Below are 24,198 nucleotides of genomic sequence, written 5' to 3' on the forward strand. Positions count from 1 at the left end.
ATGAATGATATATATATATATATATATATATATATATATATATATATATATATATAAATATATCATAGTCAAGGCTAGCCTGGGATATATGAGACCCTATTTATTAAAAAAAAATCATTTTTTCCTGATGTTATATTCATTCCCACTTAAAATGGAGTTTTTTGATAATTCTTAAATCATCTTATAAGAATGATCTGAGAAATACTTATGAACAGACTGGATGAATTCTCTCTAAGCAATGCCCCAGTGATCATTAAAATTCTTTGACATGGAGAACACGGGGGAAAAACATGCTGAGAAAAACATTAGAAAATGTGATTGCTGCTCTAGATACAACTTATAAACCCATTTAATGCTGGCCTGCGCAATAAGAAGAATGCCATGTATATAAATGTGCACCTCTGGTTTTGATCTTTAGTTCCTCGGGCGCGCACACAAACACGCTCCCACATCCTGCTGGGTGGAGATGAAGAGGCAGCTTCCCCAGAGGCAGGCTACCAAAGCATGTCCGAAATCCAGCCCAGAGCACTTAGAAAACAGTTAAGATTCTTGACATACTTGAGCAGGACCCGTCTGGCAGCAGCATGTATCCGTTGAGACAGTAGCACTTGTAGCTGCCGAAAGTGTTCATGCACCTGTGCTTACAGGGCCGAGGCTTCAGGCCACACTCGTTTAAATCTGCGAAGAGTGAGGGCTTAAATCAGAGACATCACAGCCTCAGCACTGATGGGAAATGTCCCAAACACCCCTCAGTGGAGAAGATGAAGGCAAAAACAGGTCAAGAAAGCATCACTTCGGTGACAGATAAAAGTCCGTGCGTATCATCCTAACTCGATTACTACACTGGGAGCACCCAGAGGCTGCTTGGGACCTTGTGGATCTCTGAACCTTAGGGACAGTTGGGAGCACTCTCCTCACAGACCTGTAATTCTAATTACAGACCTGTCTGTAATTCCTACAAAGAGCGGCATGTTCTGTTGTCTGCGTGACTGCTACTAAGCTCACAATACCTGTGCTCTGTCATTAGAACCACTCTCGCTAATGGATTCTACTAAAAAGGATGCTACAGGACACGTTTCACTTCATGGAGAATGTGCGCATGTTAAAACATCAGAATGAGCTGACCTGCTCAAAGGGCAGCTATGTTTTCAGAAGGAAAAAACCCTGCAGGGATCAGACTGACTGCTATTCTGTTTTTTGTTTTGTTTTGTTTTGTCTTGTTTTTCTTGTTCAACTTGATAGGTGCTATACTGACTTCAGAGTAAAGAAAATTCACCTATCTACTAACTAGTCCACTCAGTCACAAAAGAAGTTTTTAAAGCTTTTCAACACGTTTTCCTTCATGTGGCAGTTATGAGGAGCATGTGGGAGCACTAAAGGACAAAACATCATTATGTATTTTATGTTTATTGGCTTACATATCAATGGGAAATTAATGAATTCTACAATATAAAAGTTTTCCAGCACATTTTGTACACTGCCTCAAGTGAACATAAAATTCACAATGACATAAAACAATGAAATAGTAATGCCCATAATATAGACCTCATTAAAAAGAAATGTGACCACATGTTCACTTTGTCTGGAAACAGCAGCATAAGTACCCGATTAGCATAATTTAATGATCAATTTATCCATATCACTGAATAAAAATACAGATAGTATATCTAGCTACAAAGCCGTTTCCTAATCTAATCAAAGTTAAATCTGGCTGCTCCTTTCCCAGAGGTCTGTGATATTTCACTGAAACACCCAGTTATACCATGTTTTAAAGTCACCAAATAAATATTACACCTCAAAAATATTTTTCATATTAACTGACTTTCCAACTTGGTCTTTTTTTCTGCCCTGACCACAGTGCTAGCACATTGGCAGCAGGGTGAATTCTAGAAAGGTTAGATAAACACAGCAAATACCATTTCCTATGTTTTCTTCAGTTTTTTGTTTTATTGTCTCTTGCCCAGTCAAAGGTTTTCAAAACAGAACCACATTTTAAGTGTTTAAAAAAGAATCCCTCTTCACTGAAGGTGCTGTGTAGATTGTTGTATCAAAAAAAGACTTCTCTCTCTGTTGAAAGCAGCAGGAATGAGCATGGCTGCCTGAGGTGAAATTCTCCTGCCTGCTCATACTCTTTTGCCTTGTATTTGAAATCGTATTAATCATTTGCATCAGGAAACTCTTTCTTACTTCCTAAAAGTTTTCTCATCATCCTTAACATCAATCCTGCCACTTCACACCGGCCTTTATGGCTCCCTGGAGACAACCTACAAAGTACTTATGAAACTGACTGTAAGAGAGAATCTTATTTCAAAAGCCACAGAGTAGAGTAAGATATGACTCTGTACTTTGGGAGGAGGCTATTGATGGCTTTTTAGGGTGTCAATTAAGATTCCCTAGTTTATTTTTAGAGAGCAACAGAAACTTCTGGTAGTTTCTTACCAGAACCAGCAGCTGTTTATAACCAGGGCAAGCTCACAAGCCAGGAGTATTTGATGTCAGTGGGAGTCTCTCCGACACCCACCCCTACTTAAAGCTGAAGCCATTAGAGGCAGCGCCTCCACAGCCTGGTCCAGTGCTGGTCAGTGGAGCCCTTGGCGTGGCTTTGGGAATCCAGCCTGCTTGCCAGAGGTCTTGAAGGCTGCCTTTAATCCATATTTATCTTTTCCTTCCCATGGGAAAAGTGTTTTGTGGTTAGGAATCATGAAACCGAAAGGATATAAAACCTAAGAGCTGTGTTAAGGATGCTGAAGGGTGGCTCTCCTGAACTGATGGCTCTGGTGTGGTGTGTGTGTGAGGAAGGACTCAGTTTTCTTTAAGGGGATGGTCACTGGGAGTTTGACCATGTTCCAGTGAGCATACAACGGACTTGATTTTTCTTCCTCCTCTTCCTCCTCTCTCTTCCTCCTCCCTCTTCCTCCTCCTCCTCCTTCTCCTCCTCTTCCTCTTCTTTAATCTCCTCTTCCTTTCGGGGTGGGTGACAAAGGTAGGAGGACTGGGAAGTGAGCGTGATCAGGGTTCATGAAGCAAAATTCTCAGATAATCAATAAAAATATTATGTAAAAAACCTAACAAACTGTCAAATATTTTTTTAAAAATCTGAAAACTTGATCTATGAAAAAATATGGAAAAGGAAGAAATCAGGAAGCATCCAATGGGTAAACATTAGGAGATATTGGTTCCATTACCTGATATTCAAAGCTATGTAATAATTCAGGCCTGTAGAAGCAACTTGAGCAATTGCTCTAGCAGCTGCTAATGGACTGGATGGCATTCCCTTGACAGGTGGTTGGTGTTGTTAATATCCCTGATGACTGCCTGGCCCTATCTCCGATACACTCACAGTGCCCCTTACCAGAACCATGACAGGCCTAACAAACCAGGGGTCCAGCCTGTGAGGAGGGGACAGCAAAGTTCCTGGCATCGTTTCCTCAAGGTTTCTAGTGTATAATTATTCCACCTTATTTCTGTGTTGACCCAAAGCCTTACAAAATTGAGTTCATAGTTGATAAATGTGAATTAATATGTGAATAAATGTGAAATAAAAATTGTATTTTTATCAAATCAAGTCAGAAGTTTTAAATGACACTTTCAAATTCCGGTATATGTCCTTATAACAAGCACGAAAGACTCCCCTTGATCCTCACTAGCTTATAGAAATTTAAAAGTTGGTAAATGAGTCTAGAAAATAAACCTTAGTGTTTTTATTTTAAGGTTTCTTTAATCTTACCCTGGAAGCATAGTATAGATCTATAATAAAATTATAACAAATTCTATCATGCACATATCTTATACTAAAGGATATAATTTTATCCCTTATATTTAAACATTTTAAATACTATGCATATAATTCATGAAGAACATTATCATCATGGCTACATTTAAGCAGGCTGGTGGATTCAGGAGCTAGCAGCGGGAAGGTGGGGGTGAGAAGGCAGCTGGACCAGAACAGAAATGCAAGCTGCATAGCGTCATTATTTGACTTCAGGACAAAGAGAGTCAGAAACTGTATTAGCATGCAGACAAGGAAAGGTGGCTTGAAAAGCTTGGGGGAAAGTCCTCACATAAGGAAGCCACTGGAGTTTTCCAGAAAGCTACCTTCTGTTCGCTTTAAAACATCTGGACCTTTTCCCTTTGGTGCTTAAATTGGATGATGTTTCAGACATTTAACCTTTAAAACTTTACATCACCCAAGTAATGTGAATAGATGTCTAAATATGGACGACCATAACTCTCTTAATTATGAGCAACTCTAAAATGAATGCCAATGTTCTGGACCCTTGTACAGAACGAGTACAAATTTAGCAAGTCCCCAATCAGCAGAGACAACAGTTTTTCACCAGCGATCTCAGTTATTGTAAGTTAAGCACATCAGCGGGTAAAGATAAAATCTAGAACTGGAAAGTGATCCTACCATCTCATTCCCATAGATGTTTCCATCACTAGGGAGACGACAAAACAGTTCCGGGTGAACGGGTTCACAGCAGCCCCACACACAAGTGGGGCAAGAGCTACCTTCTTGTCCGCTACTACACAGTGGGGATAAAACAGATGCTGCCAACAGACTGCCAAGGAACAACTAATTAGGACCAGAACTCCACCCTTTGGCCATTACAGAGTATGCACCAAAAGAAAGAAGCCAAAGTGTGGTCTGATTTCTAAACAAACCTAAAGCCCCATATTACAGACAGTAAGAGAAGAAGGGCATTAAATTCCTTTTCAAATCTACTGGAAAAAGTCATCGAATACCATAGCTTCATAAAGGAATAATTGATTCTTCCTATATACGAAAACAAAACCTATCTTGCAATCTGATTTGGGGGAGAAGGTTTCCAAACTCAGAGACGAGGGGAAAGTAGCCATTCGTGGTACAGGAAGAGGAAAGAGAGCTCCCTGCTTTCCGGGGCACAGAGAATCAGCAGCAGGTGACAACTCCCAGGCCTGCTTCACATGCTCAATGTCTCTGCACCAGCCTTCATTGCAAGAAGTCACATAACTGCAGCAAGCCTTGCAGGTGGGAGCAGCGGCCACCTGAGACAACGTACGCTCACCCCTTGAAGGTACACTTGTGGCTTGATGATCCGGGGGTTGGAAAAGAGGCTGTTCACTGCCTTGGTCAAGAGGAGTCGGGTGGAAGGACTCATCTTCACAGCGGGGAGAAGGTAATAAGAGTCAGCTTTGAACTGATGTCATTTCTAGCCCTAAAAATCTTCACAAGTATATATTAAACAATTACAAAATGTTGATGGAGCTTAATAGGGCTCTGGCTACTTCACAAATAATTTCCAATCATTTTCTCTCTTTCTTTATTTTCTCTCTAACAATTTCTGATAGTCACCTTCTTTTCCAAAGAAAAATTATAAATTAATAATCCACCATTCTCATACCATCAAAAAAAATAAGATTAGCGTGTGACCTTCATCAACATAAGTCAGACAGTGAAACTAAATTATACAGATATTGACATAATCAATTAACCCTGTTTAGAATATTAAAGTTTAAATGACCAACTTAAGAGTTATCATATATTGTTACATTGCTAATAATAGTTTAAAATATTCCCAAGCAATGCACAAATGCCTATTTGCATATGGACTTTACCTAAATCATAAGATGACAGACCACCAATCTTTTATTCAAAAGAAAAAATTTATGCCACATTGAATTAGAATGCACATCAGACACTTTAAAATGCTAACTGTTACCTTTGCTATCTAACCAACGATGGCGACATGACTGGGCTCAAAGCTCAATGTCAAAAGGCAGGCAAGGAAGCCTCTTAGCTTTCTGTGTCACAACACTGTTTATTGGCCACTTAACCTTCTAAATCAAAGGCACATTTGTCTCTGGGGTTGGAACTTTTAGAAAGCAAGGTTGTTGATAAAACCCTAGTTAAGGTGAAAGCACTCACAAGTGTGCTCAGCATGGCAATCGGTGTGCTGCTGTAAGCAGTACACACCCAGACTTAATGTCTGGTTCTATATCATGGTTCTATGCTGTTCTTTCCTTGGGATGAGGACATCAACATACGAATCAGAAACCAATCCAAAACTAGTTAGTAATCAACACTTATAAATGATTTCTTCTGAAATATGAAATGTCCATTTAGAAGAATGTCTTAATTTCTAAAAAAAAAAAAAATTATGACAGCATGATATGTCTGTGTCTCCACGTGATATAATTTACATGCCAAAAGGAATTCTCCAGTGGGACAACTATAATAGGATGATTTGTAATAGTAATCTTTCTTGGTTTTGTTTGGTAGATTTGTTTGGGTAGAGATGCTTAAGGAGAAGGAAATAGGCATGAATAACAACATTACTGGAGAATAACAAGGGGAGAGCAAGGGATTACATATAATCTTGTCAGAATTTAAGTTTGAATTCCATTCACTGTAAAAGGTAGCGTGTGTCTTATAGAGTAGGCTAATGATTTCAAAGGCATAAGTTCATATCTGATCTTAGAGCAACAAGTCCAGAAAAGGACTCAGAGGGAGGAGCGAGTGCCCCCCCCCCCGCCCCCAGACCAGCCTGGGTGTGTAGATTTTTAAATCCAGCCAGTTGAAACCATGGCTTGCCTTGGTCATGCCCAGGCATCTCTCAAGTACTAGTGTCTGTTACTCATACGAGAGCTTTATTCTACCAAGCAGGTTTCCAAGGCTGTCTCTGAAGCAGATGTGACTCGTCCTGAGAGTACCTTACCCCACTGCCTAACTGATCATATGCTAATTTCCAGTTATATGAGATTTCTTTTTTCAAACTTACTGCTTACTGACATTTTCCTTGAAGGAAAAAAAAAAAACTTTTGGTTTCCTCTATCTCTGAGGCATGCTTTCTACTTTATGAAAATGTGTAGGTCTAGATAAAAGCAGTTAATTTATTGTATGGTAAGTCTGCACAACTTGCTCTAGTAAGGTTTATAGAGACTTCAGGCTGAGCGCACACTAGCCCAGGCATAAGGTGTGATACCAAAGATCTCCACAGGACGCTCTTAGGTTCCTATCACTCTTTTTTTTTTTTTCTCGAGATAGTGTTTCTCTGTATAGTCCTGGCTGTCCTGGAACTCACTTTGTAGACCAGGCTGACCTTGAACTCAGAAATCCACCCACCTCTGCCTCCCAAGTGCTGGGATTAAAGGCATGAGCCACCACGCCCGGCTGGTTCCTATGACTCAAGACCAAGAGTCCTGTGTGAATCTGTCATTCAGTTACTAAATAGGTAATGTACACTTAGCAAATATGAATCCCATGCCAACAATCCTTAGGAACTCAGAAATCAGTGAGGCTGCAAAGGTCCTTGCTGCCCAAGAATGAACCAGGACTGTTGGGATGTACCCTGACTGCTGTATTTACAGGGACACCAAAGTCACACTTTTTAAAAGATATGTGAGCTTATTTTTTGTTTTCAAGTAAAACATAACTCTTATCTTTGCAAATGAAAGTTGGCATTAACTTTTCTTTCCTTTTAGCATTTTAACTCTAACAGTTGAGATTTGCAGGTACAGTTAATTAAGAAGAGGAGTCTTGTGTGGAAGGCTGTATAGGAAGAGTCAAATAATCACGTTTCCAGTTGCAATTTTTCACTGAAGACTAGCATAGCAAAATGAATACGGAGTATGTAAGCCACAGCTTGAAGCCAACACAGCTTTTCTCAACGAGTTCTGTTTACTTAGGCAAGATACCTAATATCTCTGACTTTTGGTCTCTTCAAATGTGGTCAGTTTTGTTATTACCTATATACCTAAGTGTAACAAATGGCATTCCACTTCCTAAAAGGCTTACCAACTTATTAGTGGAGAAAGACGAAATTCTAGAATGTAAGACTTTTAAAACCATATGTATGTATGTATGTATGTATGTATGTATGTATGTATGTATGCATGCATGTATGTATGCATATATGTATGTATTTTTACGTTTTATTTGTATGCATGTGTATATGAGGTGGTGGTGGGGTGTGTGCCATGGCACATGTGTAGATGCCAGGGGACATCTGTGTAAACTTAGTTCTCTCCTTCCACCTTTATGTGGGTTCTAAGGCTCAAACTCAAGTTACCCAGGAAGAGCTTTTATCTGCTGATCCCTCTCAGGGCTCCAGAATATAAGAACTAAATTACAGATTTAACCATTTGCTTCTTCACAAACAAATTCTAATGAGTATCCAAGAATACAAGTAAGGGAACATCTTTTGGGAAAATATATTTGCCTAAGATTTACCATTCTTTTTTTGGTTTTGAACACTTTAATAGTTGGGAGAAACAGCTATGAAATGGCTGGGGGCAGAATTTGGAACTCTTCATGTGTCAGGGATAGAGGTGCCAGGGCTCCCACACGGTTTGCCTACCTTGGTTGCAGGTTTTCCCAGCAAATCCAGGGTGACATTTGCACTTGTTTGGCCCGACGCACTCTCCGTGTTTACACTGTGGTTGACACACAGCTGTGGAAAGAGGACAGTGTGTGTCATCCCGGGTCAGCAGCGCAGCCCCCATAAAACACTAAGGTCACAGACCAGTGTGACGATACAGCACTAACAACTTACAGTAAAGTCACAATAGTTATGCTAAAAGTCTTTTTCTGCTGCCTACACTATGAACATGCATGTATGAATTTACCATGTATGCATCACTTGGGAGTGAAAAATGTTGCCACCTGAGTATACTGCTCAAATAATTTAAAAAAGTAACACATACCTTCACAAAAATGTTCACACACAATTTCAAAACGTACTCTCTCAAGTACAAGTCAACAAAACCTTTAGTCTGAACTTACTGGGTTTCTATGAAATTAATAGAGTTTTCCAGGTTAGGATGTGACTTGGTAGTAAAGCACGTTCCTAGAATGTGGGTTTGATCAACAATATGGTCACAAACCAAAAAGACATAGATTTCTTATTAAATATCAATGCATTACTTTATAGGCAATCATAGTCTAAAAATAAAGTGATTAAAATTGAAACAAACAAAAACGAAGGTCTCCATTACTTCTATTCAGAGATATTCTCATCATCTCGATCCTTCTTAACCCTGGCATGCATTACAGTTATGTTTTTTTTCAGCTTATAGTGGCTTCTGTATCTCAGCAACACTGAAAATTCCCAGTTTAACTTTACTCTTCTCTAACAAGCACATTCCCTTCCCTTGAGAAGGCAAGTCTTTTCCCAGCTCAGAAGTTTACTCTGCCTTGTATCAGTGGCATGTCATGGGGATGCTTTGCATACTGGGAACATCTGGCAATGTCTAAAGACATTTTGGAGTTTGCTGGCAGATAGAGCATAGACAGCATCCTACAATGTTCAGATGTCCCACCCACAAAATAAACAGTGACACCAGAATGTCATGGAGCCAAGGATGGGAAAAACTGTTCTAGCATACCCTATCTGTTCATGATGTTACTATAATATGAAAAATAACAGCACGATTTCTGACTTCAAGGAGCTGACAATCTATTTAAAGACAAAAACTATTCCATGTTCCTTTTTAGATTTAAAGTGTGTGTGTGTGTGTGTGTGTGTGTGTGCGTGTGTATGCATGCACGTGTGAATGTGCATGAAGAATCCAGAAGAGAACATCAGATCCCTTAGAATTGGAGTTATAGGCTGTTGTGAGCCACCTCACATGGGTATTGTGAACCAAATTTGGGTCCTTGGCAAGGATAGTCCACACTCTTACAACACTGAGCCATCACTCCAGCCCCACGACACATGTTCTCAATTCAAGACAATAATCACTCATGAGCACAGTGGGCAGCAAACAGTCAGTGTGTAAAGACACCCCCACATACAGGCGTGGACAGAAAGCTTCATATAGACAAGTGTGTTGGGTCGGGAAGCACGGGAACAGAGAAGAGAGAAGATCACCCACAGAGAGGAAACATGCACAGCGAAAGTGGACCAAAGGTGAGAGGTCAGTCGAGAGGCCCGGGTAGCTAACAAGATGAGTAAGAGTAAAAAGCAACCGATCGTGCTTGGAATGAGGTGGTGGCGTTCCTAAAGTCTCAGACCGAGGAGTGATGCTTTATCTGCAGGAAATCAGAAGTTTCTGGAGGACTATCATGATCAGGAGAATGACTGTATAAACAGGAAAACCGTGAGGACACTGGTGTGGTGAATCACTCCGAGGGAAAGGGAGCAATCAGGTCTGAGAAGTTCAAGTTCAGGATGGACCTAGGCAACCGTGATTTGTGCTCCTGACAGGAAGAGATGAGCTTCGGGAACCAGCAGGTGCAAAGCAGATAAGGCCTTGAGCTAGGGCCGCGCCATCAACCCTCCCTCTGCCTTCTGCTGCCTTGGACTCCTGTTCCTTCTCTGCAGCCCACGCTTTGCTCCATTCTGGGATGTGGAATGTTCAAGTTTCCTCGGACATTCTCTCTCTCTCTCTCTCTCTCTCTCTCTCTCTCTCTCTCTCTCTCTCTCTCTCTCTCTCTCTCTCTCTCTCTCTCTCTTTCTCTCTCTTTGGTTTTTCAAGACAGGGTTTCTCTGTGTAGCTCTAGCTGTCCTGGAACTCACTTTGTAGACCAGGCTGGCCTCGAACTCAGAAATCCGCCTGCCTCTGCCTCCCAAGTGCTGGGATTAAAGGCGTGCGCCACCACGCCCGTTCCTCAGACATTCTCAAACATTCCCTTTGACACTGATGCATCCAACCTACACCATATGTTCGTTTTGGACATTCCCTCGCTTAGCTCTCCCTGGTCTCCCATGAGCGAGCGTACCTGCCCTTCCCTGTCAGCCTATTTATTACGACAATTAGGCCTGTTGACTACAATCCCTATTGTGGCTTCAAAGCCCACAGAAGAGGATGAGCAGAATGAAGAGAAAAAAATATGGAGGTTTCTTAAACTCAGACTTCAGATGTAGCATGCATTCAAAGGGGAAAGAACTGTGTTCATTTCTCTAAGAAGCAATGAACTTTCTAGAAAGCTTTCCAGTATTACTTCCAGTGAATGGGTCAATAGTTTATACTGAATGAAGGTTTTTAAAGGAAGTTCTCCAAATATGGTTCTCTGTAATATCTAGGCCTCATCATCAAGAAATGCAAGTTTGAAAAAAAGTTCATTTTAGAAAGAAAATATTCCAGCACTGGTAAGATGGCTCGGCAGGTAAGGGTGCCTGTCACCAAGTCTGATGAGCTGAATTTGATTTCAAGGCCCTATATGGTAGAAGGGAACCTCCAACTCCCACGGGCACCATGGCACATGCACATACATACCTGAATAGATAAGTACTTTTTTTTTTTTTTAAAGATTGCTATTCCCTTGATTATGACATTTTTATATATCAATGTAAACTAAATAATCAAGTCTTCTGAGGCACCCAGAACGTGATATTGTCCTTAAAAAGTAGCATTACCTATTTGTGGCCTCCAGGTTGGACTGCCTTTGACCTCTGACCAGCTGAAGGCTGGCCATCCACTCATGGCTCTGGGTACCTTCTACTCACAAAAGGTCTTGTCCTCTCTCCTTTTTTATTTGCTCTCAACAGGATGCCCTAATCTTAGGAGCATCAAATGTACACACTCAAGAGGTCAGGGCTGTTAATGGTGCTGCTACATTTGGGGACTCGGCCTTTTAAAGAAACTGCTGATTGCGTTTCTACCTGAAGTAACCAGCGGTGACAGATTACCCAGCAGCTATTAAAAGTGGTAGAGTACACAACAGAGCTGACACAATCAGTTCCTTTCTTCAGAGGAAATTAAAACTGTTGACAAACGTTTTGATAAAACCCCTCCCCACAATCTGGGTTTTAGGTCTGGGATAGAAGTCGGTAAATATGCATCAAGTATTTATTATACTTGATACACATGTATGGATAGATGAGGGTGTGACCAATTTCGTTTAGGCCATGCCAAGGGCCAGGATTAGAGAATTTCAAAGTGGGGAAGGAGTGTGGACAATGGCTGTGATCACAGAGCCTCAAGTATAAACTATGACCACAGAGAGCAAACATCCAAGGGAAGAAGCAGTGGAGACAACAGGCAAAAACTTTCTAGGGTCAACAGGTGGAAGAGGGGAAGGCAGTGAGGGGGTTCTCACCGAGTGGGACATCTTTGTAGGCTATCCCCTGGAGTGCTTAGACAGCAGCCGAGATCAAAGGAAGCCCAGATAGACCACAACAGGCCAGCAGGATGCTCTGGACCCCTGCCTTTCCTTTGCCTTTTTGCCTTACTACAGAATGTCTTTCGGGTTTTTAACTCATATAAAATGTGCACGGTAAGTTTACAATGGAAAATTACACTTTCTATTCTCCTTCGCAGATAGGAGTAGCCAAAGGACTCAATTCTAGCTAATCTCTAATATAAACAGAAGTCACTGAGTGGAGCCATTAGGATGCTACTTAGGGGAGCTTGTCAAAAAACGCCTGTCTGTGTTCCTGCTGGGAATGAAGAGCTCACTTCTGACCCACCAGTGATGCTGAGAATGAAAAGAAAGATAGAGAAGGATTCATAACATTAACCCCATTCCTTCTGGCACTGTCGCACCCAGCCAAATGCAACCCCCGACTGGTCTTGAACACTAGGCTCTGGAATACCAACTTAACAACCTGATCTTATCAAGACAGAGAAGGGTATTTTGTTCTGCTTTTTTTGGATACACAGTTGGAAGTCCTATTAGCAACTTCTCGTATAGAAATAGAACACACCATGCTGTTTTTTTGTATCTACAATGCCACATACTCATGCAAGTATGCAAAGAGCTTCACTAACATATATAAGTAATCAGAAAGCGCATGCCCATTTTAAAAACTATGCAAAATTGGTTCCCCAGTTTTGTGTAAACTGGCCTGCCTAGTAATAACTTATTCAATTTTAATGTGGCTTTCAGGGATGGGCAAAAACTGCATGTGTAAACTATGCTGCTCAATGAATCGAGGCGTCTGCCTCACTGCGAGACTGAACTGTTTTCATCTTGTAGTAATCTTTCAAATTGTCAACAGGAGATAGTGCACGGAGCCTGGAAGAAATCTTCTCCAGGTCATCAGAGAGGCCTGCGTGGGTTCTCTGATCTCTGCGTGGATCAGGAACAAGAGAGACAGGCCACATTTGTCCGTGTACTGCCCCTGCCATACTTACATGGTTTCAGCTCAGTAAATCAAGGCCTCTTGAGGGTCACTGATCTGAGAGATTTTTCTCCCTTCAAGATCAGTACACAGAGGTACATCACACTCAAAACGTGACCCAATATGGCTGTTACATCTCTGGGATTGCTGAGTAACTGATAAGTCATTGTTTTGACTAAAAAGAGATTTCAAACAAACACAGTTCTTTAATACCCCAATGCCATGCTTCTCACCTGTGAGTATATTCTACAATTTTACTCAGAGTCATCCTATTACATCAGGGGTTGTGAAAGCTTAACCGTGCCTTCTTGTTCTGACAAAAATATTGATCTATCTATCTATCCAAAGCTAGGAGACAATTAATCTCCCTTATTAATTGTATTCAGACCCATGTGACTCACACTGGCCATCAAGGGCCAACGTCGGGACTAAGGAGGACAAGCCGAGATGCTAAGAGGACAACTGTTCTGGAAAGTGACGAGGACAAAGCCAATCCAAGCAGGGTTTTTAACAGGGTTTTTCTTAATATAAGAATGCCTCCGAGTCCTTGGCTCCCATCTGTCATTTTGACATGGTGTTCTGCCTTCTCCTCCAGGTCAGCTTCCTTAGGAACAAGGTGACAAAAGGCATTCAAGAGAGGAGAAGAAAGAATAGCTGTAAAACTGTGTTAGAGAGCTCCCATAATTCCCAGCCACTCCATGGACTGGATTTGGATAAATTTGGGGAGGAGGGGGGAATGCAAATATGAAGAGAGTCTCATTTGCAAAGCACAGTTGACCTTGGAAGAGAAAACATTGCTAAAAGCTATGTGAAATCCCTCGCTGCTTATTAATAGAACCTAGAAGGAATGGAGGCAGAGTTTATAAAGAACTGCTGGAAAGGGCCCTGAGCCATCACATATCACATGCAGAACCAAATCCATCAGGCAAGATCTCCAGAGGAAAACAACTCTCACTTTGCCCCAAACACCGTATTGACACTCGTCAATTATTCAACAAACTCAAAACATTAAATTCCTGCTGTGATTAAAAACAGTGTAAAGTACCTCTGGTTCTTATCTAAAAGGCTATTGAGTAAATGTTCTCTTGAACACTAAGTTAAAAACCATTTCATGTGGCTGAATTTTTCCTTGTAGTATCCATATAAGGCAGGAAAGATGTGGCCATTGCCGAATCAGCTCAGGCTAAGTGAGTTGACCAATTTCAACAAAAATGTCTTGGTTCAGGCCAACGGTGGATTAATAAAGGAGGAGGGGGCCAGCATGTGAGGTAATTTGGAAATAGGAAGGAGAGGTTATGATAAAGTCCTAAGCAGAGAGGAATGAGAGCTGAGAATGGTGTTCAAATGCATAATGGCACATAGTGACGCTTCTAAGGCTAAGTGCCCTGAAGAAACAATCTGTCATCCCCAAAGATGCTAAAGGAACCTGCTAGAATATTTTAAAATACAATAATCTCTTCGTTCAATTGCTCATTGTATACTCTGAAGCTTTAATGAAGTATTGCTACATCTAAGGGTTTGTTTGTTTTTTGTTTGTATGTTTGTTTGTTTGTTTGTTTGGTTGGTTGGTTGTTTTTTTGGCAAAAATTGACATTATTGATAAAAATGCCAGGATTGATAAATTATACCCACTTAGAGAACAAAGTGAAATAAATAATGCTTTCCAAGAGTTGTCTGGCAAGAGCTCGCTTCATTTTCTGTCTCTGGGAACATCTGATTCAGAGGAATTTCTCAAGTATAGCTTTCATCCCTCACTAATTGCCTTTATTTCTAGAGAAGACCACAGGAATGGAAGAGGCTGCACATGCATCTTTGTGCTTCCATCCAGCTTTCATTGATCATAATTAAGCACTCTACCTTTGCACTTCAAAACTCTCTCCTGGCTCAGCAGTAAAGAGCACTGACCACTCTTCCATGGGTCCTGAGTTCAATTCCCAGCAACCACATGGTGGCTCACAACCATCTGTAATGGGATCTGATGCCCTCTTGTGGTGTGTCTGAAGAGAGCGACAGTGTACTCACATATATAAGTAATTAAACAATTTTTTAGAAAGCACTTTAAAAAAATCTCTCTAGGTACTGGTGTCATTTGTCAATTTACTTGAAAACTTGCTCCTGTGTTCATGGAGACAGAGTGGGATTTAGGGTAAAGCCAAATCAGACTTTAAGAACATATGAGAAGCTGTCACTATTCCTTTGGAAAGGCAGTTCCGGTTTCTTGTTAAGTGACTATCTGTAGCAGGATGCACAACGGAGCTTGGGTTTCTCTTTCTTCAAAGAGGGAGACCATGGAAAGTTACAGCATTCTTCCACAGCAAAATGCATTTACAGAATGTTGGAGATCTGTGCAAAGCATGCGGAAGTTGGCTTGGTGAGTTCCTACTGGCCAGATTCGGGATGTGGGAATATCAAGAAGAGTAACGATGCCAATGTATAATAATTGAGCAACAACAGCACCCGTGGGTTTGACAAGATTCCGAAAACAGAAGAGGCTTGCTGCCTCCTTGTAAAGGATGTCAGGTAGTGAGACATATGATGGAACTGGAGAAGCAGGACATCATCAGCACCACTGAAAAGATGTGAAGAGTATCTACAAGCCAACAGAAGGTACAGGCTCAACTTACCCCACTGTGGACCATCTACTAATTCATAGAAAATGTTAGTAAGGTAAGAATGCGGATAAAATGTCAGTAGTTAGAGATGGAGTTCATCAGGTGGAGGTCATGGATATCCACTGCCATCATTCTTCCTTCTTTTCAATTGAAACTTTCTTGGGTTAAAAGAAAACAGAGAGAGAGAGAGAGAGAGAGAGAGAGAGAGAGAGAGAGAGAGAGAGAGAGAGAGAGAGAGAGAGAGAGAGAGAGAGAGAGGAATTTGATAATATGATACCTAGACTAGCATTCTTTGAGAGCTGTTGCTCCTTTTTTCAATGCGTTTTCTTCACAGGGGTTGAGTACAGACATTGGAATAAGACAGCTGGGGAAATAGATGAATTATAATGATTACCTAGCTGCCTTCTTCCCTCAAAGATAGATGAGAAGCTAAACATTCACCACATTGTCGTTTTCATTTTACTTAGTGGAAAACTCACAGGACTCAGATCAAACTTACCCCCAGGTTTACTGAGAGAACTGAAAGGAACTCTACAGTGAAATCCACAGAGCAAAGGCCATCGCAGCATCCCAAGTGTTCATTAAAATGTTGTCCTAAGGATGGCAAAGAGGAGAAGCCCTCTCCAAGACAATGTACAAGCACTGTGGATATAACAAGTGAATGTGACTGATCCCTTGTCCTGGAGCAGGTAGGTCCAGTAAGGAGACATGGAAGCAAGCACAGATGTCTTGAGAACAAAGGATCCTGGAGGGGCAGAGCTTGTCATGTGGGTTTAGGAAAGCGACAAACTGTTGTAGAAAGCAGTGCTGACTGATTCAAAGATGTTGACAAGACATCAGATAGCACAATGGAACAACTCATCAGGAAATAATGAAACACATTATAGTGTTTCAATTAGCTTAAACTTACCATATCTATTTTAGTTGAAGTTTTGATCCTCTCTAAGGGGACACCAAGCTTACGGAGGTGTCATCATAAGGACAGAAATACTTTAATGTAGCCATCTTTTCCATCTTCAGTAACAAAAATCCCTATGTTCAAAAGGTTCACTAACATGTGAATCAAGCCACACATTCATTGTTTCAAAAATTAAATCAGTATTAGGACTGTGCCTACACTAATATGATGTGGGATGTTTGTGATTTTGACCGTTTGGGGTTTTGTTTTGTGTTTTAATTATTAGTTGTCTCCACATTGACTGATAGAAAATCTTAGGCAAGTCTTGATAACCTTAATGCCCAGTAGTACAAAACTGGTTAAATGAGAGAGGGCACAAGGGTCCTTCTCCCTCTAGCATGTGGGCTTCAGTCCAAGCCTAAGCCACCATTAGAGGCCTTCCTAGACTGTGATTTTGGAATGGTGTTCTTCCTATATTCACTCATCAGCTCCCTTCCTTTGCCTTGCCTAATCATCCTTGGCTGAGCACTTGGATAGCATACAAGCCATATCGTATGTCTGAATTCTTCCCCAACCACAAGCGTCATCTCCAATCACGTATGGTGTCTGTTAGTCTCATATCTAGACAGGCTTCAGGACTCAATTTTTGCCTCACTATCTCCAAAATTTGCTTTAGCCTCTTGTACTAAGTACAGCCCTCCTCAGGGATTTTTCTAAGTCTCTATATGTCTGTTATAAATCACAAATACATACATTTACATATACATATTTCACAGTATATTTTAAGAGTTTCATAAATCTAGCTCCCAGACCTTGAGTTCTTTAAATATACAAAAGTTCCTTTGAAACATAACGCAGTCTTATGACAAAGACAGCCATGACAGGTATACAAGGTGTTAAAAGAACACAGCAGAAGTTCTCTGCATAGAGGTGGAAGACAGAAGAATGGCAGGGACTGCCTTCAGGATTAATCACTGAATCTGAAAGGAGTAGAAATGTACCATGTGGGCAGGGAAGGGGACTCAGAATGAGCAGCAGCAGAGTGGCCAGAAAGGCACAGGAAGAAGCACAGGCTATGTACCTGAAGGGCCAGTGCAACAGAGACAGACAGACAGACAGACAGATAGACAGACAGAATATATATTCTCAGTAGAGTGAAAACATGTAAACTAAGTTCCATTTTGAACCTTAAGAGTTAATGAAATATAAAGTTACCAGGGAGGCAGAATAAAGATGTTCATTTTTATAGTAAATTATCCTTCCTAAAAATCTGCTCATTAAAATTACATCTCCTGCATATTTTTGTTGTTGTTGTTTTTTAAATTTTTTATTAGATATTTTCTTCATTTACATTTCAAATGCTATCCCCTTTCCTAGTTTCCTCTCCAAAAGTCCCCTATACCCTCCCCTGCCCTGCTCCCCACCCTACCTATTCCTGCTTCCTGGCCCTGGCATTCCCCTGTACTGGGGCGTATAATCTTCACAGGACTAAGGATCTTTCCTCCCATTGATGGCTGACTAGGCCATCTTCTGATACATATGCAACTAGAGACACAGCTCTGGGGGTACTGGTTAATTCATATTTTTGTTCTTCCTATAGGGTTGCAGACCTTGTTGGGTTTTGAGACAGGGTCTTGACAAAACCCAGAACTCGACACATAGACCCACCTCTGCCTCCCACGTGCTGAGATTAAATATGTGTGCCGCCAGGCCTGGCTCCTTCATAATTTTGATTCCTGTAATATAGAAATTCCTATCCCTTCACATTTGGACTGAACTGACTGGACGGCATGCCGCAGAAGTTGCTCCACTGGGTGTAATGGTGTCTGAAACTCTGGCTCACCTCAGGGGCAAACACTGCAGCAGAAGAAATAACGCTGATCCACAAACCCCCAGAATAGCAGAGGGTGCATGAACCAGGCTCCCTGCAAATGTGGTAAGAGAGTGTAGAGTGGGGTCAGAGATCAGCTGTGACAGTAAGGACAGCATACAAAAGAAAGTGGGGTGTGAGCCCAGGCTTGACTGACTCCAAAAGCCACCCTGCCCGCCCGCCCTTCCCAGCAACCACTCACTTTCCTCCAAACAGCTGTCTATAATTAGAAATGCTAGGGACATCAAATAGAAGAGGCGGTGGGGGCCGGGGGGGAGAGAATCTGCTTATAGAAGATGACTTGTTTTCCACCCTTGATATAAAGAGATGCTGAATCACTGCTTCCATTCAAATGTGGGCCAAAGGGTGGATAACGTCTTCACACCAACCGAACAAAAGCTTTTAGGAAACACAGCAAATGGGATATGATCTTGCCTATGGCACCTTCTTCAACTTCAAGATGACCCTCTGTTAGGTATTTGTGACAATTAACGAGTTGGCTGGAAGGGTCCAAGAGCAGGAAGGAAGATAAAAGAAGTGAGTGGTGGGGGACCCAGAATCACCCTGTGCCCGCCAGACTCTGGAACACATCAAACTTTTCCATTTCAAAGTCTCTCAAGTGTTCCGCATTCATCTGCACCTTCTCCTGTGTCCTCTTGCTCACCAAAGAACACATGGGAAACTTGTGAGTCCTCCTCAATTTATCCTTCTTGATTCATTCTTCTTCACTGTCTTCCACAACAGCCACTTTGTTGGAATGAGTATATGCCAGTCCCTGAGCTAAATGCTCTGTAAATAGCTTCTCATTTAATCCTTACTTAGAATTCCAGTGAGGTAGGAGTCTTATCTGCCTTTTGCTAAGATGAGGTTATACTCAGAAAAGATCCTCAGGAAACCCCACACCGCCGCAGCCTTCACACTGTGAGTCCCCATCCATCCTGTTTGGGGGGATTTTTTCAGTGCCTTACTGTCCTTTCTATTCCCACCACTACTTACAACCAAGTCTAACTTTTCACCTCGTGTTGTAAAAACTCCAGCTCCGAACCTCAAATAGTTACTCCTTAAACTGCCAAGGAGGAAGTTCCAAAATTAGCCCCAAACCTCAAATGTCTGCACGTGCCAGGCATTTGCCCTGAAGGCAGTGAGCCTGGGTAAAATGGAGCACAGGCTCCCTCCATCCGGGCTGCTGCTTAACACCCGTGCTGCCCACGGGTTCCCTGAAGCAATGCCAAGTCACCGATTTTCAACACTGTCTGTGGAATCCATGTTTCCTGTGAAACACTGACAACTTCAAAAAACTAGCTAAAGCATCCTGGCCAGAAAGAAATTCACCTTTAGGTTAGGTTTGGCTCCTCAGCGCCAGCTCATATGGTCAAAGGTAGTTGCAATTTCCTTGATTCAAGTCTTTACCGTACTGCCCTGCGGTCAAGGCTAATCTACTTGGTATGACATCAAAGGCTCCCACGACATTCCTACTTGCTTCTCTTATCAAACATCCTTCAAGCATTTACCCCACTGCTGGACTGGGATGCTTACACTTCCTGGAATGTGCTCATTTTGGCTTCTGCGATCTTCGTACAGTTCTCTGATTTCCAAGTGTGCCCATCACTTGCCTTATCCACAACAGCTTAGCTGGGCCGTCACTCCTGGTCTACAGTGCTGTCCACTGAGAGACACATTCACAGTGTCCAACATCATTTACATCACATTACAATACATTTCTCTTATCCAGCGCTGCCATGGACCCTGACCCTTGATGCTGAGCGGAACTCAAGATCAAGTGATTCTGTAGCACTTACTGAACAGACGAATTAACTGAATACCGTGGAACCTACGGACATCTCGTTGCTCCGACTCAGAAGGGATAGATTCTTTCCCTGAGCTTCCTCAACTCTTCTTTAGTTGTCATTTATTGTTATTGGGGGAGGGGAGCCACACATGTGAAGGCTTGAGCACCACGGTGGCATGTGCATGCGCTGTCATTTTTTTTTTCAGGTCTGGGTTCTGGGTGTTGAGCTCAGGTCACCTGCCAGCTGTCATGTGCCCACGGAGCCATCCTGTCTGCCCACCCTCAACACTTCATCCCTGACTTTTTCCTATGTTAGAGTTATAAAAGGAATAAAGACCAAAATCTTACATGACTGAGTTCCTTAAGAGTGAAGGTCCATGCTCTGTTCATCTCTGTGCACCCCTGGCTCCTAACTTTAGCTCCTGGTAAATCACGGTAACTGTAAACGCTAAGGTTCCAGAGGGCAACTCTACTTTCTTCTAATTATTTCAAGCGCAAGCACTGTGAGCTAACCAAAACCATTCCACTGAGAGCTTTATGCAAAGATATTATTCACATCAGGGAAAAGAAGTGGTGCCAACCAAAGACAGCAGTCCAGCAAAGGGCTTTATTCTAGCAATGAACAACTAGAAAAATGTCCTACTTCCTGATAACTCTTGCAAAAGTTGGAAACTATGGACCTTGCAAAAGATGGACATGGGAACTGAGAAGCAATTTAAACGTGCTCTTCGCCCTACAATGCAGGGAAACACAGTTCAGAGCTCTGTTTGCGATCTACGTTTGAACGAACACATTCATCAAGAACCGTTTAAACATTAGTTGACATGTCAGTGTGGATGGAGGAAATATCAGAGGCACCACCCCTAGATCAAAAGCTGCGGGCAGCGACTACTGACAGAGGGAGAATTGGTCTTTCCCTGGGAGGAACCCCCTGAATGGTTTTCCAATATCCAGTGGTCAGCCTTAAAACCATACACATACAAGCGACACTACACAAACCCAGTCAGCTGTATTTATATAGTTATTTGCATATACATATGTAACAATAATTAAAGAAAAAGGCCATCAATATGGGGTGGTGGTGTGTGAGAGGTCGAAGGAAGGAGAGAATAATGTAATTATGTCTTATTTAAAGAATTTAAAAAGGAAATTGTTCTCGAATGTTGGATCTGGCAGTCAACACCTGTAATCCCAGTCTTTGGGGTCGGGGGAAGTCGAGGCAAGAAGAGTCAGAATTTGAAATCAGCCTGGACTATGCAGAGAGTTTGTTTAAAGCTGACCTGGGGGTACATAGAGACACCTGACTCTGATAGAGAAGGGGGAGAGGAAGGAAGGTGGGGGAGGAAGAGGGGAGGGAGAGGGGGAGGAGAAAAGAAAGAAAAGAAAGAAAAGGAAAAAGAAAAGGAGAAAATTTGTTCTGTAGCCAACAGTCTACTTAGAATCAGAAACTTGCCCCCCAAAAAAGTACTATTAATTTTTTCACCAAATGTTCTTATTGAAATCCTACCTTTGAACCATCTCCAGGGACATGGGACACCGCCTTCATCACCCATGTTGTGTTGCCTCCTTGGAACTGATTGCATTTTGTAATTTGGAATTACCTCACCCAGATTGTTCGCTGAAGTTGTGAAGGGCTTGGTAAGTGACCTTACTCAGGGCACAAATGTTTAACCAAGGAATACTTTTGCACCAAAGCATTGGGAGGCAGGTATGGTCAATATACAGCTTGTTATTTGATACAGTAGAATTATTTCTTACCTGAATTGTTCCACGGAGAATTAATAAACATGAAACATAATTCCCACAGGTTAGTGATGAGCTGGCGTTAGTCATTTCCCTTGGTAGACTTTACATAGATATATACATTTGCCTCTATAAGTATTAAATTTAAAATGTCTTCTAGGATAGGGTGGAGGTCAGTTTATTAGATTTGTAAAACAAGAGGGAGAAATAAAAATTGAAAGGGAAAAGTTTAACCTAACCACTTAGTTAAAGTTAGAATAACTAAAAGGGAAAACATGGAATACAAAACACCCCACTTCTCTGTGGAATAGAGTTTCCCCCAAATAAGACACTAAAAACCAAGAAATGTTAAGCCTTTCTTGTAGCTTTATAAAGTATCTTTTAGATGCTATGGCCTTCAAGACATACATTAGCCAAAATTATGTCAAGAAATATGTTCCTCTAACCTTTGAGCTGGCACCTTATCCTTGCTAGTCTCTGCCTTAAGACGTAGAAAGCTGCAAAACAAATGGCCAAAAAAAGAAATTCCAGATCTTTTCTCTGTAAGGAGGCGGGGCTCGGGTATGACCAACTTGTTACATTCCGGGAGACTTACACACATTCAACTTTCAGTGCTTCTCTGAAACAACAACAACAAAAAAATCTAGGACATGTTTAAAATAGTAATATTTTAGTCATCATTTTGTTATTAGAAAACATTTCATAACAAAAATATTAAGCAATAATTGAAGCTATGCTATTCTTCTATAGTCCAAGTTCTTCTTAAAATATTTTAAAACATTTTTTTAGTGTGTGTGTGTTGGGGGAGGGGCATGTGCAGGTGTACCACAGTGTACACTTGGAGATCAGAAGTCATCTTGTCAGAGCTGGTACTCTCCTTCAGCCATGTGGGTCTCAGGGATCAAACTCAAGTCCCCAAGGCCAGCAGCAAGTGTCTACCCAATGAGCAACAGGGACAGCCACCTATATTCCAAGTTCTAAGGAAATATTTCAGAGCTTTTGCAACACTGTATCTTTTCCAACATTTCATTTTTGAAACACTGATTGCAGATTTCTAGAGTCAGTATTCTTTTACTTAAATCAATTTCGGATAAAATTTTGTTCAATTTAAAAAAAAAAAATAACAACGTTGACTCAATCAATACCCAGGCTAGTAGCTCGTACGTCATGACCATTCACTTACCTTTTTCTCATAAACCACACGCTCCCTTTTCTCTCCAGCTTTGAGAAAAACACATTAAAGTTTGTCTTCTTTCCTTTCGTGGCTCTGTCTTCTTGCGTGGCTGCTTTGGTTGTCAATAGCAACAAGAACTAACCGCAAAACCTCAGCCATTTCCCTTGGAGATGCATTAATATCCAGTTCAATGAAAGGTAAAGGAAGAGACCCAAAACACTACAAACAATGGTCAGTGTTGGACCAGTCTAGAGTCCTGGGGAGGGAGAAGAGATGGCTGTATTACATCTCTTTCTGGATGAATGCCTTCCCTCTTTAAAGCATAAAACATCCACTTTAACATATGATCGCTTTGTGTATCTGTCTAGTTTAAGGGATGTCTTTTGGGGGTTGGGGGGGGGGTACCAGAAGAGTTTTCAGGACTGATTTGACTCAATCAAAGCAATAACTTAGCCATCCACCCAGAATGATCCCAAAGTATTATTAAAGGCAAACACTACATCCGTTTGATGGATTTTTGGTTTGTTGTTTATATGTGATTTCTGTGCATGCATGTACACATGCATGTATGTTGTATGCATGATTATGGGGGTATGCATGCCAATGTGTTCACATGCAGAGGCCGGAAGAGGACACTGGGTGTCTTCCTCTATTGCTCTTTGTTGGACTGCCTTGAGATAGAGTCTCTACTAAACAGAAACTGGTTCTTTTGGTGAGGCTGACTGGCCAGCCAAGTCCCTCCTGGGACCACACCGCCTCCTAAAGATGCTGGACTTAAAGGAACCTGCCATCAAGCATGGCTTCTTGTTTTAATGGGTGCTGAGGATTCAAGCCCAGGTCCTCCTGCGTGGACTTACCCACCGATCTGTCTCCTGGCCCAGGTCCTCCTGTGTGGACTCACCCACCCATCTATCTCCCGGCCCATGTCCTCCTGTGTGAACTTACCCACCGAGCTATCTCCCGGCCCAGGTCCTCCTGCGTGGACTCACCCACCCATCTATCTCCCGGCCCAGGTCCTCCTGCGTGGACTCACCCACCCATCTATCTCCCGGCCCAGGTCCTCCTG

General features: G+C 41.8%; 1 protein-coding gene across 5 annotated transcripts in view; it reads right to left on the bottom strand.

Annotated features, from left to right (window-relative positions):
- Nucleotides 1-24,198, bottom strand: part of Npnt (nephronectin) — a 69,821-nt gene that overhangs the window by 28,053 nt on the left and 17,570 nt on the right. Inside the window, exons 3-6 of one of the 5 annotated variants that reach the window (XM_021195265.1) lie at nucleotides 22,405-22,455; nucleotides 8,340-8,432; nucleotides 5,049-5,141; nucleotides 559-678 (exon numbers count right to left, since the gene is read on the bottom strand). In XM_021195265.1, coding sequence (XP_021050924.1) covers nucleotides 559-678; nucleotides 5,049-5,141; nucleotides 8,340-8,432; nucleotides 22,405-22,455 — 357 coding nt within the window. The remainder of the gene's footprint in view (nucleotides 1-558; nucleotides 679-5,048; nucleotides 5,142-8,339; nucleotides 8,433-22,404; nucleotides 22,456-24,198) is intronic. The other 4 variants (XM_021195266.1, XM_021195267.1, XM_021195268.1 and 1 more) reach the window with 4 other exon arrangements.

The sequence above is a fragment of the Mus pahari genome, chromosome 4 (assembly GCF_900095145.1).
Source record: "Mus pahari chromosome 4, PAHARI_EIJ_v1.1, whole genome shotgun sequence".
Taxonomy (NCBI): domain Eukaryota; kingdom Metazoa; phylum Chordata; class Mammalia; order Rodentia; family Muridae; genus Mus; species Mus pahari.